At 45.6% G+C, this 16,152-nt stretch overlaps 1 protein-coding gene across 4 annotated transcripts in view; it reads right to left on the reverse strand.

The window, feature by feature from the left end:
• Positions 1-16,152, reverse strand: part of USP6NL (USP6 N-terminal like) — a 233,159-nt gene that overhangs the window by 118,923 nt on the left and 98,084 nt on the right. The window contains exon 1 of one of the 4 annotated variants that reach the window (XM_014607567.3): positions 8,842-8,964. The exons of the other annotated variants lie outside the window; for them this stretch is intronic. Coding sequence (XP_014463053.1) covers positions 8,842-8,899 — 58 coding nt within the window. The 5' untranslated portion in view covers positions 8,900-8,964. Of the gene's footprint in view, positions 1-8,841; positions 8,965-16,152 lie in introns of those variants that run through there. 4 annotated transcript variants of the gene reach the window in all.

Genomic DNA, 16,152 nt, shown 5'->3' on the forward strand with positions numbered 1-16,152 from the left:
GGGAGTGGGGCTGGTGCAGACGCTGCACAGCTGGGGTGGGGCAGGGGACAGAGAAACAAGCGGCTTGTCTGGGGGACGTGAAGGGGGGGCAAACTCCTGCTACTGCACGTACCCCAGGAGGGCGTTTTGTGGGGGGTGGGGGAAGAGGGGCGGCACATGCAGGTCGAGGGTGGGCTGCTGCTGTGGACTGGGACCAGGGTGGCACTGAGCACTTCCCAGCGGCAGGGGTTGGGCCAGGACTTGTGCTTGGGACGGGCAGCAGCAGCACTGAGAAGGGGCTATAGGGGAGGTTGCAGACACCCCAAATTTCGCCAGTCCCCTCCTAGCACCACTGCCACCCACCCCAAACACAGCCCCAGCCCAACCCCCACCGGAAAGAGCCCAATGCTACCCTAGCCCAGCCCGCCCTTGTCCCGCAAGCAGATCCAGAGGTGCACGCTCCCCATGCTCTCCCGGGAGGTGCTCACAGCAGCAGGAGCCGTTTCTCCCCCACCCTCCATGAGCCACTCCTGGCTCTATCCCCAGCTCCACCCCAGCTGTGCAGCGCCAGTCCCTGCTCCAGCCACCCCATGCCCTTTCCCTCACAACAAACTTACCAGCTAGACCCAACTACTCTCCATGCTGCCAGACTGCACTCCTGGCTGCCTGTGTGCTGCGCTGTGGCTGCGTACGCACAGGGCATTTATCAGTCACATTATCAGCCACATCAGCCAAAAAAAAAGCCGATTGCTGATGCTGTCAATTTTCCTTATATTGGTGCTGATCCAATATGGGACCGATGTATCGGTGCACCTCTATCAGAAAGTTTCTCCTAATTACTAGGGCTGTTCGAAATGTCACCAGGTGTTTCATTTCAAAGCTGTTTCAATGCGTTTCGAGCTCAAAACAGCAAAATCGAAACGAAATAAAAGGCTTTGAAACAGCTTTCTTAAAGATGGCACTGTGTGCGCCATTTTCCAGTCATTTGGGACCTCACCCAACCTCCACGACTTCTCAAAGAGGGTAGCCAATGGCTCTGAAATAACCTCAGCCAATTCCTTCAATATCTTAGGGTGCATTCTATCTGGCTCTGCTGACCTGAAGGCATCTCGGCATCTCTTAAGTAATCCCTAATCTGCTCTAGAGGCTGTTTGACTAATTCCCTGTCTTTGGCTGCCAACTGTTCATCACCTGGTACTTGTCCCTGTTTGCAAAGACTCAAATAAAAATGCATAGAATATTATTAAATGGTTTCTCTGAAGCATCCATAACTAGATTGCCTTCTGCATTCCATAAGAGACCTACAGTTTCTTCTTCTTCTAATTCTTGACATACCTGTAGAATCCATTTTTATTGTCTTAGTCTGTAGTTTGATATTAATCCATCCACATACAAAAGCTGGAAAATAGCTTGAACTGGGAATAAGAAGTTATATTTTAGAGGATAACGACCAAATATGATGTTCTCTATAAGAAAAATGTTGAACATTTTGTAAATTAGAAGTTTTGTAACAATTTGGGATTCAGTCAAACCTAAACAATGGAAACTAAAATAACATTTCCTCCCCCTCTCAAAAGACATTTCACCAGCCTACCTGAAAATCAAAATAAAAAGTTATACCTACAGATCAGTTGTAACTCTTATTTGAAACAATGAAAGTGAATAGCAACAACAAAGGATTCAATGCTTTGTTACAGTATTCTTGTATAGATGCAGTACTCTTAAATTTTTGGTAGGGGTGCACCAATAGAGAATTTTCAGGCCAGTACTGATGGCCGATTTTTAACAAGCCATATCAGCCAATACCGATTCAATTCCGATATGCAGCTGGGCAGCATGGAGAGCAGTGTCCAGCTGGTAAGTCTGTTTTGGGGGAAGGGACGAAGAAGCAGGCAGATCAAGGGAGTGGGGCTGGGGCAGGGGAAGGAACTGCCCAGCTAGGGCAGAGTGAAGGACAGAGCCACGAGCAGCCTGCCTGGTGGTAGGGGGGGCAACTCCCACCGCTGCACACACCCCATAAGGGTATGGGAGGCATGTGCCCCTGCCACTATGGGCTGGGGCAACAGCGGGCTCTTCCCAGCAGGAGGCTGGGCTGCACTGGGCTGGGCTGGGGGTGGGCAATGGCAGCGTTAGGAGGGGCGTCACAGGGGGAAGCGGGCTGCAGCCACACCAAAATTCACCGCAGTCCTGCTCCTAGCACAGCCCCGACCCAACCCCTGCCAGGAAGATCCTGGCACCACCCCAGCCCCACCCTGCAGTGGCAGTCCACCCTCGCCCCACATAGATCTGGGGCACACACCCCCCCCATGCTCTCCTGGGGGCACACATAGCAGGAGAAGCTCCCCCCCTCCCAGCAATCCCAGATGAGCTGCTCACAACTCCGTCCCACACCCTCTCTCAGCCCCAGCCCCACTCCCTCCCACACCACTGGGGCCTCGATCTGCACCCCTCCCCACCCCCAGCACCTTTCCTCAACAGATTTACCCTGGCTGCTTTCCACACTGCTGGGCTGTGCTCCTGGCCACCTGTGTGTTGCATTGTAGCTGCACGCATGCGTGGGGCATTTATCGGTGGCATTATTGGCCACAAGCCAAAAAAAACCAAATGCTAATACATTGGTCCCATATCAGATCAGCACTAATATAAGGAAAATTTACTGTATCGGTGCATCTCTAAATTTTGGCACTGTGAACTATATGACTCAGTAAATAGTTAACTGGTAAAACAAACAAATGAAGCAGCTGCTGGAGTACTATCTACTAGTTAAGTGTCACAGGAATCTGTTCTTGGTCCATAGATGACTTATTTTATCAGTTATGGTAAAGAAAATATAAAACTCCATGTTAATTAGGCTTGTAGATGACAGCAACTGACGGTATGATAAATAGCAAGCATGTATTCTTAACGCAGACAACTAAGATAACTTGGAAAGGTGAATGAATGTAAAATGTAAAAACAGTTTGCTTTTTAATACTACCATTAAAATATGTAGCAGCAAAGAATATATACCACGCTTTCAGGTCTTGACAGTATCCTGAAAAACTCTAGGGCCATGTACAGACAGTCAAAACCCCTGAGGCTAAACCTCTTCAATCTCTGCAGGTTAGTCTAAACTGCGTAGCCTGAACCAAGAAGCAAGTGAACAGACTTTCCTGTAGTGGCTCAAGCTAGAAGCTGGGGGCACTAGAGCAAGCTTTCCCTTCCCTTCAGCAGGGGCCACAAAGCTGGAAGAAAGCTGAGAGAGAACCAGGCTTTTCCCTGTTCCCTGCTGGCCAGGCCCCGGCAGGCCCACTATTAATGATTGGGGTGGGGGGTTTAAACCCCCACCCTGACCTGAAGGGACCCCAACCAATGTGTCCCTGGGAAGGGGGAGTAGCCCCTACCAGGCTTTTCCCCTGCTCCCCACTGGAGCAGAGGGAAGGGGGTGGCCAGGCCCCTGCAGAGACAGAGGGGAGGGGAGAGGGGTTTAAAGCCCCTTGCCCACATGGGAGCCACCCTAGCAGGGGTCTGCTTGACAAAGGCACAACAGTCCCTGCCAGGTTCTTCCCCACTCAGTGCTCAAGCAAAGGGGGTGGGGCATGGCCAGACACGTGCCCTGGACTGCATGCTAAAGAAGAGGGGAGCAAGAGGGGATTTAAACCCCTCGCCCTCCCTCAAGCGGGGAGCAGAGTAAAGCCTGGCAGGGGCTGTTGCACCCCCAGCAGGCAAACTCAACTGTGGTCTAGAGCCAGGTTTCCCACCCCCAACCCCTTCTCAGCCAGCCAGAGCAATGATAGTGCTCTGGCTATGGAGCCAAGGGCTGGGGGCAACCCGGCTCTCTGGAACAGACAGTACAGCCCAGCCCAGAGCTGCAAAGCATGCTGGGATGCTGGGGGACTGTGAGTTAACTTGAACCAGGAAGGGGTCTGGGACAGAATTTCCATAAACCAGTTTCACTTAAATCAGTTAAGTCTGAAACTACATTCAACCAGGTTTATTTTAAACCAATTCTGGCCATTTTAAAAGTAGTTTATGTACACTGAACTTCTGTTCTGTTACAGGTTTAAACTGGTTTCTGACCAGTGTGTGTGTACCTTCTGTCCCTAGCCTAGGTTTTTAGGGATCATTGTCATTGTAGACCTACCTCTTTTTCAGAGCACCCACTGACTGAGAATTCATGTTTTCTTAGTTAGTTAACACAGTAAACAGACTTACTTATCAGGATATGCAGGCACAAATTGTTATTTCCCCACCCAGTACTGATAAGAGCAATTGAAATGTATGCCTACACTTTCAAAAAGGTATTGAAGGGTATAAGGGAATTGAGGGCAAGAAAAGCTACAGGAATTTTATTGTAAACATAAGGGAAACCAGGACAGACTAACAGAAGGTCCAGAAGTACCCTGACTTTCTAAAAGCCAATTTAAATCCACCCATGCTGTTGGGCTACATGTGGAAATCCTGTGGTGAAATGACAGGCCTGCCTCCGATATGAAATCTAGATCAAGGTCTTAAAATAAAGGAGCTGCTGTCACCACCATCATTTGTTCTGCTCTACAGTGCTACTGGTTGGGTTTCTGTTAATTAGAAGATACTTAAAAAAATCAGCTTAGCTAAAAAACATACACTTTCCCTGAAAAGCAGACCTCCCAATTAGTTAAATGCTCCAAATCATGTAATCACTTGACACTCCTCCTTGAGCACAAGCTTCACAAACTCAGTGAAAAATGGTGGAGATAGAAGAGCACAAATTTTATTTTAGGATTAAAAATATAGCAGTTCTCCTTGTGCTGTTTCTACATTGAAACCATAGACTGCTTTTAGGTAATGAAGGATGAACAATACTATGCTTACCTGTAGAGAGAGATAGGCAGGTCTGTAGAAAGAAGCACTTTATATCTACAGTAGGTTTCTAATCCTCTAAGTGTGCTTCAAACTAGATCAATAATACAAGAATTTTTAAACTTATTTAATCCTAGACCTCATTTCTGAGGTTACCAACAAGGGTGTCGATGGATGCTAACTCTCTTTAGATATGCTCACTTGTCCAAAAGCATCTGCATTCCAATTACAAGCTAAGCTTTTATATATGGCACCACAAAGCAATAAAATTACTTTTACTTTTGAATCTCTGCTGACCCAGGCCAAAAATAAATGTAAAATCCTCAATGTCTTTTTACTACTCCCTTGAACTGTTCACCCCCTTATGATTTTTATTGGAGTATAAGTGCTATCAAAAGTCTAACTTTTAAAGCAACTAGTTTTTAGAATAACCTTTTTACAAAATGCTGAATATTTAAGCAAGCAGTAAACACAAGCCAAATTTTAGCAATGAAATGTTTACTATACCATCTCTCAATAAAGGTTCGCAGCATTTCAACAGGTTAGCCACAATTAAAGTGGTTCTAAAACTTCAGGGTTCTTGACAACATAAATGAGTATAGTGAATATTGAAGCAATAAAAATCACCAAAATCCTTCCCATTCAGTATCAGCTCACTGTCTTTCATGTCCACTGGGAACTATTGCGAATGTAAGAGCTTCAGAACTGCATATAGGTGAGCCTTTTTTATTTCAATGTGATCTTTGCAATTAGTACAAAAGCTTTCAGCACCAATTGCTTCGAATGGGCCTAGCTGTTGTCTTGTCTACAGCTCCTCTACAAGGATTTTTACACTAGTTAAAGGAAACTCAGACCTGTTGCATTAGACAGCAGTGGAATGGCATCAGAGTAGGTATTATAGCAGCATTTTTCCATGAGCAAAATTTAGCATAGTTATTACTTTATTTCTCCCCTATGTCACGCACTGAAAAGATCTTCTTGTTTATGGGGGAGGAAAAAAAAGAACACCTCCAGCAGTAAAAAGCTGGTTCCATTTCCAGCTGAAACAGGCCAAGAGGAGATGGTAAAACATAAGAGCCCTACTGAAGACACACAAGATGCCTATTCAGGAGTCAAAATTTATCTTCTGTAAAATGAAAGCAAACAAGTTTTGGATCCGAGCATGATTTAGTAGAAATGAAGCCATAAATGAGTTTGGATGTCATCCCAAATAAATGTAGTATGGGATTTTTTTTTCTGGATAATCAGCACATTATGTGGCAGTAAGAGAAAACAAATATTTTTAAAGGTTTCAAGGGATTTCTAAAAATCCTGAGCCTCCTTTAATTCCCACTCTGCCAGCAAAGCTCAAGAAAAGGAAAGTTTAAAACTAAAACTCCTCTAAAATTGACATGCAACAGATTTTCTGTATATAAAGGCCAATATTTTAATTAAATTCTAGCATAAAGGTAAGATTTCCAAGGCCGCATTTATAAAGCGGTGACCAAACTTAGATTAGCATTGGGGATCAAGAAACAAGAAGTCCTTCTTTACGTACATAGGGAACAGGAGGAAAACAAATGGGAGTGTGGGGCCATAGCTCAACAACTCAGGAGAGCTGGTTACCAGGACCCAGGAAATAGCTGAACTCCTGAATGACTGCGTCACCTCTGTCTTTCACCAGACCATGAGGAAAACCACACCAGGTAGAGCAGAGGATGGGCATGGTAGGAATAATCACCTCCCTACTATTGCCATAGAACTGGTGAACGACCGATTAATAAAATTAGACGTATACAAGTCAGCAGGACTGGATGACCTTCATCCGAGAGCGCTGAAGGAGCTGGCCAAAGTCACTGTGGTACCCCCGGCACAATTCTTCCACAACTCACAGCCCTCTGAAGAAGTCCCTGAGGACTGAAAGAGGGCCAATGTTGGGCCCATCCATAAGAAAGGCAGGAGGGAGGACCTGGATAACTATAGGCCAGTCAGCCTAACTTCCATCCTAGGAAAAATCCGAGAGAAGTTTATCAAGGAGTCTATCCATGATAAGTGTGCAGAAGGTAAGATTCTCAATGACAGTCAGCATGGCTTCGTTGTGGGCAGGTCTTGCCTTACCAACCTCATCTCCTTCTATGACCAGGTAACTCGCCACCTGGACACAAGGGAACAGGTTGACACTGTATACCTAGACTTCTAAAAAGCCTTTGATCAAGTATCCCATGATGTCCTCGTGAGAAAATTGGAAGATTGCGTGCTTTATTCCAAGACAGTCAGGTGGGTGAGAAACTGGATGCAGGATAGGACCCAGAGAGTCATAGTGATCAGATCTGTCTCATCCTGGCGAGAAGTGGGCAGCAGTGTCCCACAGGGGTCAGTGCTCAGTCCAGTACTTTGCAACCTCTTTATTAACAATTTAGATATGGGAATGAAGAGCTCACTGGCCAAATTCATGGACGACACCAAGTTACGGGGAAGGGTGGTCACGCTTGAAGATACGCTGCAGTTACAGGTGGACCCAAACAGGCTAGTAAGTTGGGCAGATCAGACATCTATAGATATACAGAGATATATAAAGGGCTTACTCCATCTGTGTGCGTGTCTGCCCGTAATGCTTTTGGGGGACGTGGCTCCAGCCAGTGCTGCATCAAGAATGCCCATCAAGAATGATGGGTGGGGCGGGCCGAGATGGAGCACCGCCACCCACCATCCCACGTTGCCAATGCCTCCTGGGGGGGAGAGGGGGGGCGGCGCGTTGGTATGGGGCCAGATACAGAGCAGGATGGGGTGCAGGGCTGGACACGCCGGGGGGGGAGGGGGGGGAGGCGGCGCATGGCCAGACACAGCAGCAGCAGCGCAAGGCGGTGGGTGGCCACCGCATGCAAGCTTCTCCCCCCTACTCCTGGGAGGTGGCAGCAGCGTGGGGTGGCGGGTGGCAGCACTCCCCCCCTGGCCACCCCTGCAACGAGCATTCTTGACAGGCAACCCACTAGCGCAAGTTAAAAACATTACTGACGGTTCATTTGTTCAACTATCTGCTTGCCACTCTGCAAATAGGAAGGCCTCAAATAGGACAGGATTGGGAATCAAATGTCCTTGTTTCTCATTTCTGTTCTTCCCTTAACTAGCCATGACATGCCTCAGTTTCCCCACCTGCTACTAATAATTAGCTATTGAAAAAAGGAGTCAATTTAATTTTGTCTATTTCTTTAAAGTGCCAGGATGAAAGGTCATTTACAAGTATCAAGAACAATTAGATTAAGGAGTTTCCCACAACATTGTAGTCCAACCATGACTCATTTGAAGCTGGTACGGAAAACTAGGAACCAGAGCACCAGAGAATACATAAATGTATTTCCCGTTATTTCACTCACATTCTTGCTTGTCTGCACATTACATATACCACTGCACTGAGAGCTGTACTGGCATAAGCTACTGACTGCAGGGACTACCAACAGCTGTTCTACCTCCACAACAATACATTCAGAGCTTGCATTCAGGTGACAACAAAACATAAAAACCTGTGGTCAAAACAGAAAGTCCTCTTGATATCAAAGGTATGTTTCCCCTTCCCTTCCTCCTCCACACAAAATAAAATAAAATCGGAATAGATTTTTAAATCACCTTTGAATGCAGCAACATGGGTAGCCAAGATTTAAAGAGAAGAAAATATTACCATGATAAATATCTACATCCATAAACCTGGATAAACAAACTAGTTCTAAACAACCTTGGAAATTATTAGATATGACTGCTGTATTTCTTTTCACTTCAAACTGCTATTTTTAAGCTGCAAAAACAAGAATTAAGCCTTTATGTTTGGAAATTAAAAAATACCTCTTAAATAAGATGCCTTTTCAGAACAGTAACATTATTAACCTTTAACTAAATTTCTTCAAAGGTCACCATTAAGGCCAAAGTCATATAATTTAACACCATTAAAATTCAAACCTTCACCCACCAGAAACTGCATAGGCAACAATAACAACGAGCCTCTCATTCTTAAAGGACAGCACAAGAGAACTGTTATATATCAGAATTTAAATTTAAAAGATATTTTACCATTCTTCAGATTTTTATTTCCTTCCCAGTCCTGGTAATACACAGTTTTAGTCTTCATGGAGAAAAATTTATAAGCTTCTAGATCATATTCTAAATCACTGATTCAAGTGAAGAAGCAAGAGAAAGTGTGTTGAAGCTTCTTCCTCCTCCGCTTGGAAAACCCTACTTCAGATAAGCAAGCTACTATCTGTTGGCCCATGTTCTTACTGAAGAAATGATCCCACTGTAGCTACATGGACTACAGACATTCAAACAAAGACGTTATTTGTTCCAAAGAAGTGTCTTTCATGCTGCACATGAGTATTATCCACTGCAGCCTACAGCCTAGCATTCCAGCTAATAATGAACAAGGGGATTAGAACAAGCGGCTTCACAAGATGCTATTCTTGAAGCACATCAGCACAATGGCACTCCTGGCTAAGAATTCTTACCGGCATTTACTAAGGACTAACAGAAAAGCATCTTCTAGTAAAAACAAAAAACACTTTGGAAAAAAACACAGAATTTAGGCATCCTATTTTCAGATCTACTCTGTTAGAAAAAAAAAGATGCAGTTTGAAATCCTTGTAAACATATAAGCCACCAGACTTCAAGCCTATGCCGTAGCTAAAAACAAATCTGGAAGTTCTTGATTAACCTTTCTCAGTCATGGTATGTGGACTAAGTTTATGGCTAGAACCCATACATTTCACTGAAATATCTAATAAGGTAAAACTTTAGATAGTTGCTGGAAACCTTTTCCTAGACAAAAATGGGCAAAACTTATTATTCAGAATTGACAGAACTAATCTATCCAGAAAGCTTGCAAAACGTGAGCACCAGCAGGACTTGAAAGCAACTCCAAATTAAACATTTTCATGCACAGTTCTGCAGGGAGGTGCAAATAGTGTGATGCATCACTGCAATTAATACAACACACAGTTTTACTAGTTACAAAAGGAAACTAGAAGCTTTACTAAAATACCAGGGGCCTAGGCTTATACAATCCAGTTTAAGACCAGAGCGAAACCAATTTAAATTTACTAGAATGTGCATTACTTTGCTACATGATACATTTTGTATTAAAAAACAGAACAAACTAAGCAAAAAATAATTTTAAAATACCATTTCATTAGCCCTATAGTCATTAGGATTAAATGTCCATCTCTCTCAGATTCACAAAACAAAATCTTGAGCATTTTGATGGTAACCCAACTTCACTGAAAGTTATTTTCATACAAATTAAAATGTTTCCACAGCTCAGTTTACGTTTCTAGCTAGAGTTAAAAGCAGTCTGCAGCACTGTGAAAGAGGCGATATAATTTGTAGGAGGAACTAAGACTGCAAAGGAAAGAATAGCTTGATTAATAGAAGATTAATACCATTAAAAAAGAGAGGGACATTTAACACTCACGGAATGAAAAGGTTTGAAAGAATCAGGTAGATTATAATGAGCCATGAAGTCAAGTGACTCCCTCACTGCTGGATGAATAGAAGTGCTACTGCTAGACAATTTGTTTTAAACTTGGAATCAAGGGGGGGGGGTGCAACTGCACCCCTAACCTGGATCCACCCCTGTGTTTATGCATAGATCAGGCTGACTATCTACAAGGGTGTTTCTGAAAGTAATGACAATTTCAAAAATAAAACCATTTTGTAATCAACAATCACTTACTGGATCACATCATTTCTCTGTATAGTTGTAAACAATGGTCTGACAATGAAGCTTTAGTCTTCCCTGCTGCCCTGTAGTTTCCCACTCATGGCACACAAAATGGTTTCATTTCATAACTGCTGTTACTTTCTGAAATGCTCTCATAAGTACATCTATTTTATTTTCTTAAACAAAGTACTAGTTATTATCCATTAGTCGCAACTGGGGCCTGAAAAAATTGCAATGGACTGTTTCTGATTCACTATGGCTGCTGACAGACATGGGGAAAAGAACAAAAAAAAAGTGCTTTACTGGAAGAGTTGCTTCAACCTGACTCCGCAGCATCTATATAAATCGTGCACTTCAGCGGGGCTTTTTGGTGCTTTTATCTAATAGCCGATTCAAAAAGCACCAAAAAAGCCCAACTAAAGTGACTGATCGATACAGATGTTGGGTGAGCCAGGTCCAACTAGTGCAATGCCTCTTCTGGGCATGCACTGGGCTCAGCATGGGGATGCACCAAGTTTAAACTGAAGTGCCATTTTGGGGGTGGGGGGAGGGGGTTAAGTCTAGAAGCATCCCATACGTGCCTTGTACATGAGATCATGAACTACTGTTTTACTTTCCTTACCCAGCAGTGCCTCACACTGAATCAATTTTATTCCACTTTTTATTACAGCTCTGAATCTCCCAATAATCTTTAGCTCTAGGATTGCACTGATAGAGATTTTGGTAGCCGATACCAGTAGCCAATTTTTAAGGAGGTGTATCGGCCGGTACTGATCCAATTTCCGATACACAGCTCAGCAGCTTGAAGAGCGGAGTGCAGCTGGTAAGTCTGTTGTAGTGGAAGGGGAGGGCAGAGGGAAGGGGCATGGGGAGGGCAGAACAAGGCCCCTGTGGTGAGGGAGGAGTGGGGCAGGGGCTGCCCAGCCGAGCCAGGCCCGGGTGCAGGACGGAGCCGTGGCTTGTCCGGAGAATGCAAGGAGTGGGGGGTGGCTCCTGCTGCTGTGCACATCCCAGAAGGGCCTGGCGGGTATGTGCCCCCCAGATCTGCACAGAGCAGGGCATGCTGCAGCTGTGGACTGGGGCAGGGGGCTCTTCCCGGCAGGGGGTTCGACTGGGCTGGGCTCTGCTGCATTTGCGGCAGGCAGCAGCAGTGCTAAGAGAGGTACTACGGGGGGGGGGGTTGCTGCCACCCCAAAATTCACTGTAGTTCCCCTGTAGCCTCCTCCCAGTGCCACTGCTGCCTGTCCTGAGCACGGCCTCAGCCCAACCCCCTCCCCACACGCCGGGAAGACCCTGGCACAGCCCTGACCCCAGCCCGCAGCTGCAGTTCACCCCACCCTGCCCCACACAGATCCAGGGGCATATAATCCTGCCCCATGCCATCCCAGGGTGCATTAAGTGGCACGAGCCACCACCCCTTCCCCCACGCCCCCCGGAAAAGCCGTGGCCCAGCTCGGCAGCGCCTGCCTCAGCCCCACTCCCTCCCTCACCACAGGGGCCCTGAGCTGCACCCCCACAACCCCTCTTCTTCCCTCCCCCCTCCCACCAAAACAGACTTTCTAGTTAGAACACAGCGCTTCAGGCTGCCAGGGTGCGCTCCTTGCCGCCTACATGCTGCACTCCGGCTGCAGGCATCCACGGGCATTTATCAGCCAAATTATTAGCTACATCAGGCCAATATCAGACTGATGTGTCGGTGCACCTCTATTCAGCTCCAATGATTCATAGATGTTAGGGTCAGAAGGGACCTCAATAGATCATCGAGTCCGACCCCTTGCATAAGCAGGAAAGAGTGCTGGGTCTAGATGACCCCAGCTAGATACTCATCTAGCCTCCTCTTGAAGACCCCCAGGGTAGGGGAGAGCACCACCTCCCTTGGGAGCCCGTTCCAGACCTTGGCCACTCGAACTGTGAAGAAGTTCTTCCTAACGTCCAATCTAAATCTGCTCTCTGCTAGCTTGTGGCCATTGTTTCTTGTAACCCCCGGGGGCGCCTTGGTGAATAAATCCTCACCAATTCCCTTCTGTGCCCCCGTGATGAACTTAAAGGCAGCCACAAGGTTGCCTCTCAACCTTCTCTTGCGGAGGCTGAAAAGGTCCAGTTTCTCTAGTCTCTCCTCGTAGGGCTTGGTCTGCAGGCCCTTGACCATACGAGTTGCCCTTCTCTGGACCCTCTCCAGGTTATCCACATCCCTCTTGAAGTGTGGCGCCCAGAATTGCACACACTACTCCAACTGCGGTCTGACCAGCGCCCTATAGAGGGCAAGTATCACCTCCCTGGACCTATTCGTCATGCATCTGCTGATGCACGATAAAGTGCCATTGGCTTTTCCGATGGCTTCGTCACACTGCCGGCTCATGTTCATCTTGGAGTCCACTAGGACTCCAACATCCCTTTCCACCTCTGTGCCACCCAGCAGGTCATTCCCTAGGCTGTAGGTGTGCTGGACATTTTTCCTCCCTAGGTGCAGCACTTTGCATTTCTCCTTGTTGAACTGCATCCTGTTGTTTTTTGCCCATTTGTCCAACCTATCCAGGTCTGCCTGCAGCTGTTCCCTGCCCTCCGGCGTGCCCACTTCTCCCCATAGCTTTGTGTCATCTGCAAACTTGGACAGAGTACATTTGACTCCCTCGTCCAAGTCACTGATGAGGACATTAAAGAGTATCGGTCCAAGGACCGAGCCCTGCGGGACCCCACTGCCCACACCCTTCCAGGTCGAGACCGACCCATCCACCACGGCTCTTTGGGTGCGACCCTCTAGCCAATTCGCCACCCACCGGACTGTGTAGTCATCCACATCACAGCCTCTTAACTTGTTCACCAGTATGGGATGGGATACCGTAGCGAAGGCCTTCCTGAAGTCTAAGTATAAGACATCCACCCCTCCTCCTGTGTCCAGGCGTTTCGTAACCTGGTCATAGAAAGAGACTAGATTGGTCAGGCACGATCTGCCTGCCACAAACCCGTGCTGGTTTCCCCTCAGCATAATTTGCCCTGCTGGGCTCTCGCAAATGTGAGCCTTGATAATTTTTTCAAAGACTTTACCAAGGATGGAGGTGAGACTGACTGGCCTATAGTTGCCCAGGTCCTCCTTCCTCCCCTTTTTGAAAATGGGGACCATGTTAGCCCTTCTCCAGTCCTCTGGGACTTGGCCCGTGCGCCACGAGCGTCCGAATATTCCCGCCAGTGGCTCTGCAATGTCGGCCAGTGCCTTCAGCACCCTCGGATGGAGCTCATCTGGGCCTGCCGACTTAAAGGCATCCAGTTCTTCCAAGTGACTCTGCACCACCTCAGGATCTACGCATGTAAGTCTGGCACCTTGCTGCTGCCTCTCTACAACCCCAGTGAGAGACTTGTCGTGCCCCTCACTTAGCAACACTGAGGCAAAGAACTCGTTGAGGAGTTTTTCATACTGATGGTCTCTGTAAAATCCTCTGGAGAAGCCAATTTCTACTGTTCATCTTCTCAACATGCTGTGTTGCTAAAAATATTCTGATAGAAAATGCCTTTTATACTTACCATGAGGATATATGGTCCACCAACACAATGAGAAACTATAAAATGAATGAGAACTGGTCTGACCTGCCCCCACCATTTCCCATGTTTGCTACAGGAAGTACCATTTCCTTATTAGCAACAGCCAACACAAACTGTTTAATTATTTTTCTATACAAGCACTTGTCTCCATTTTTCTCACGATAAACAAACTCAACCAGTCTCATGAAATGAATCATGTATCTATTCCCTTATCTTGCAAGCTACCTTACAGTGTAGCTTACTTCCTTGCAAAGGAAGAAAGTAGAAAAAGGAATATCCAGAACAGCCATATGCTCTCATTGAATGGTGTAACTGTGTTTCACAACAAAGATACCAGGGTCATGTAAAAATTGATAACATTGTTTGTTTAAAATTAAACATGTTCAAGCAAAAAATGTAACTTCCACATAGCTAAGAGAGATCTAACAGCGAGAGAAAGAGAGAAAGGGATAGTTGGGGGGGTTCACCTAAGAGCTTGAATAATTTCTCCAGAATAGAAGTCAGCCAAGAGAAAACCAAGAACGTTAAAGGTATTTTTATATTGGCCCATGCAATTTATCTTCTGAACTGAAAACAATTTCAAGTGTGCAAAAATGTCTGGCATGAACGTTCAATGTTTCCTTAGTGTAGAAGAGCCAGCTGCAGGTACGGGTATGTTAAGAGAAACTTATATGAGAAGATAAAGGATTTAAAATTTGCCTGCAGGGAACTGACTGTAGCTCACCTTAATGAAAAATCCAATTTCATTACATAAGTCGACTGATATTCTATAAGATCTCCTGGGAGATTCTGCATATTACAGGCTTCACGATAAGCTTTGTAATAAATGCCACTACTTCAGCAAATGTCACTGCTGAAGCATTTTTAAAACAATCCTTGAAGGACTCAAAATACTAGTTTAATATATTTGCCTCAGTTTCCCTAACTCCAGAGGGGCTTTGCATCAGAAAGGAGACTTAGGAGGTTATCATACAGTTACAAAGAATGTAATGAACTGCCATCACCACCCTGCTCTTGAAAAAGCAATTTATCCAAGGACCTAACACTACTTTACTAATATTAAACAAACCTGGAAATTCTTCTGAAGGGTAGCCAACAAAGAACTTCTAATAACATTCCTGCTAAAAGTATAAGGTTTTGTTGGCGCCGGCACCAGGAAACAACCCTGGGTGCAGGGGAAGTGGCTGCCACACAGGCACAGCAGGTCCCGGCCCCAATTCTGGGCCTGACACGACTCAGCTACCTCCCGACCCCTGCCCAGTCCCAGCCCCAGCCCCATTCCCTCTCCTTTCCCATTCCCCACAGACTCTCGCCCAGAGGGGCACACACGTGCACATGCCCAGTCCCTGCCCCCCCCAACAAAAAAAAATTCCTCCCTCCACCTATGCTTCCAACCTTACTTTCTTATGACCCTATGACTCTGTAAACCTGTTTTATAGTAATGCTCTTATCAGCTAGATGAGGCATAGGATAATCAAATTCCCAAATGTCAAATTACTGAAAATAAGTTGCAGAACCAAGACTACATGTTCACAAAAATTTGCATAAAGAATTAAAATTGAGATATTCATCCATATTCTACTCAAGGGGACTCCTACCCCTAACACTACATGCAAATACAGGATTCTAGAAATAAAGTCCAAAATAGTTTAAAAGTAAATATACTACAATATATAGACAGACATTGACTGGGTGTTACTTAGGGCTTGTCACCATCTGTGAACCAGTTCTACTTGTGTTACACCTAACTAATTGTGTGCGTGTGTAAGAATAGTACTCATCTTTGATTCTCCTTCTTCCAAAAGGGTGTAGTTAGTATCTGCTCTTGTTAGTACTTTATTGTTTTTGCAGTCTCTCACTGGTATGCAGGATAAGTGCTTTACAGACTAGTCAAGTATCACCTACTCACTGCATTTGGAAACCATTTCAGTCACAGAAAATGTAATCTCTACTGTGGCTAGGTTACTAACAAATCTGCAACCACCTGCAAATGTGGTTATCAAAGACGACTTATTACTACTATTCAGTGAGACAGAAGAGCCTTGTTTCCACTAAATACTATAACCAGAGGCAATGAAACCACAGAGCAAAAAAACAAGCTCCATACAAGGATACAGTATCCTCCTACCGAA

The sequence above is a fragment of the Alligator mississippiensis genome, chromosome 4 (genome assembly GCF_030867095.1).
Source record: "Alligator mississippiensis isolate rAllMis1 chromosome 4, rAllMis1, whole genome shotgun sequence".
NCBI classification, from domain to species: Eukaryota; Metazoa; Chordata; order Crocodylia; family Alligatoridae; genus Alligator; species Alligator mississippiensis.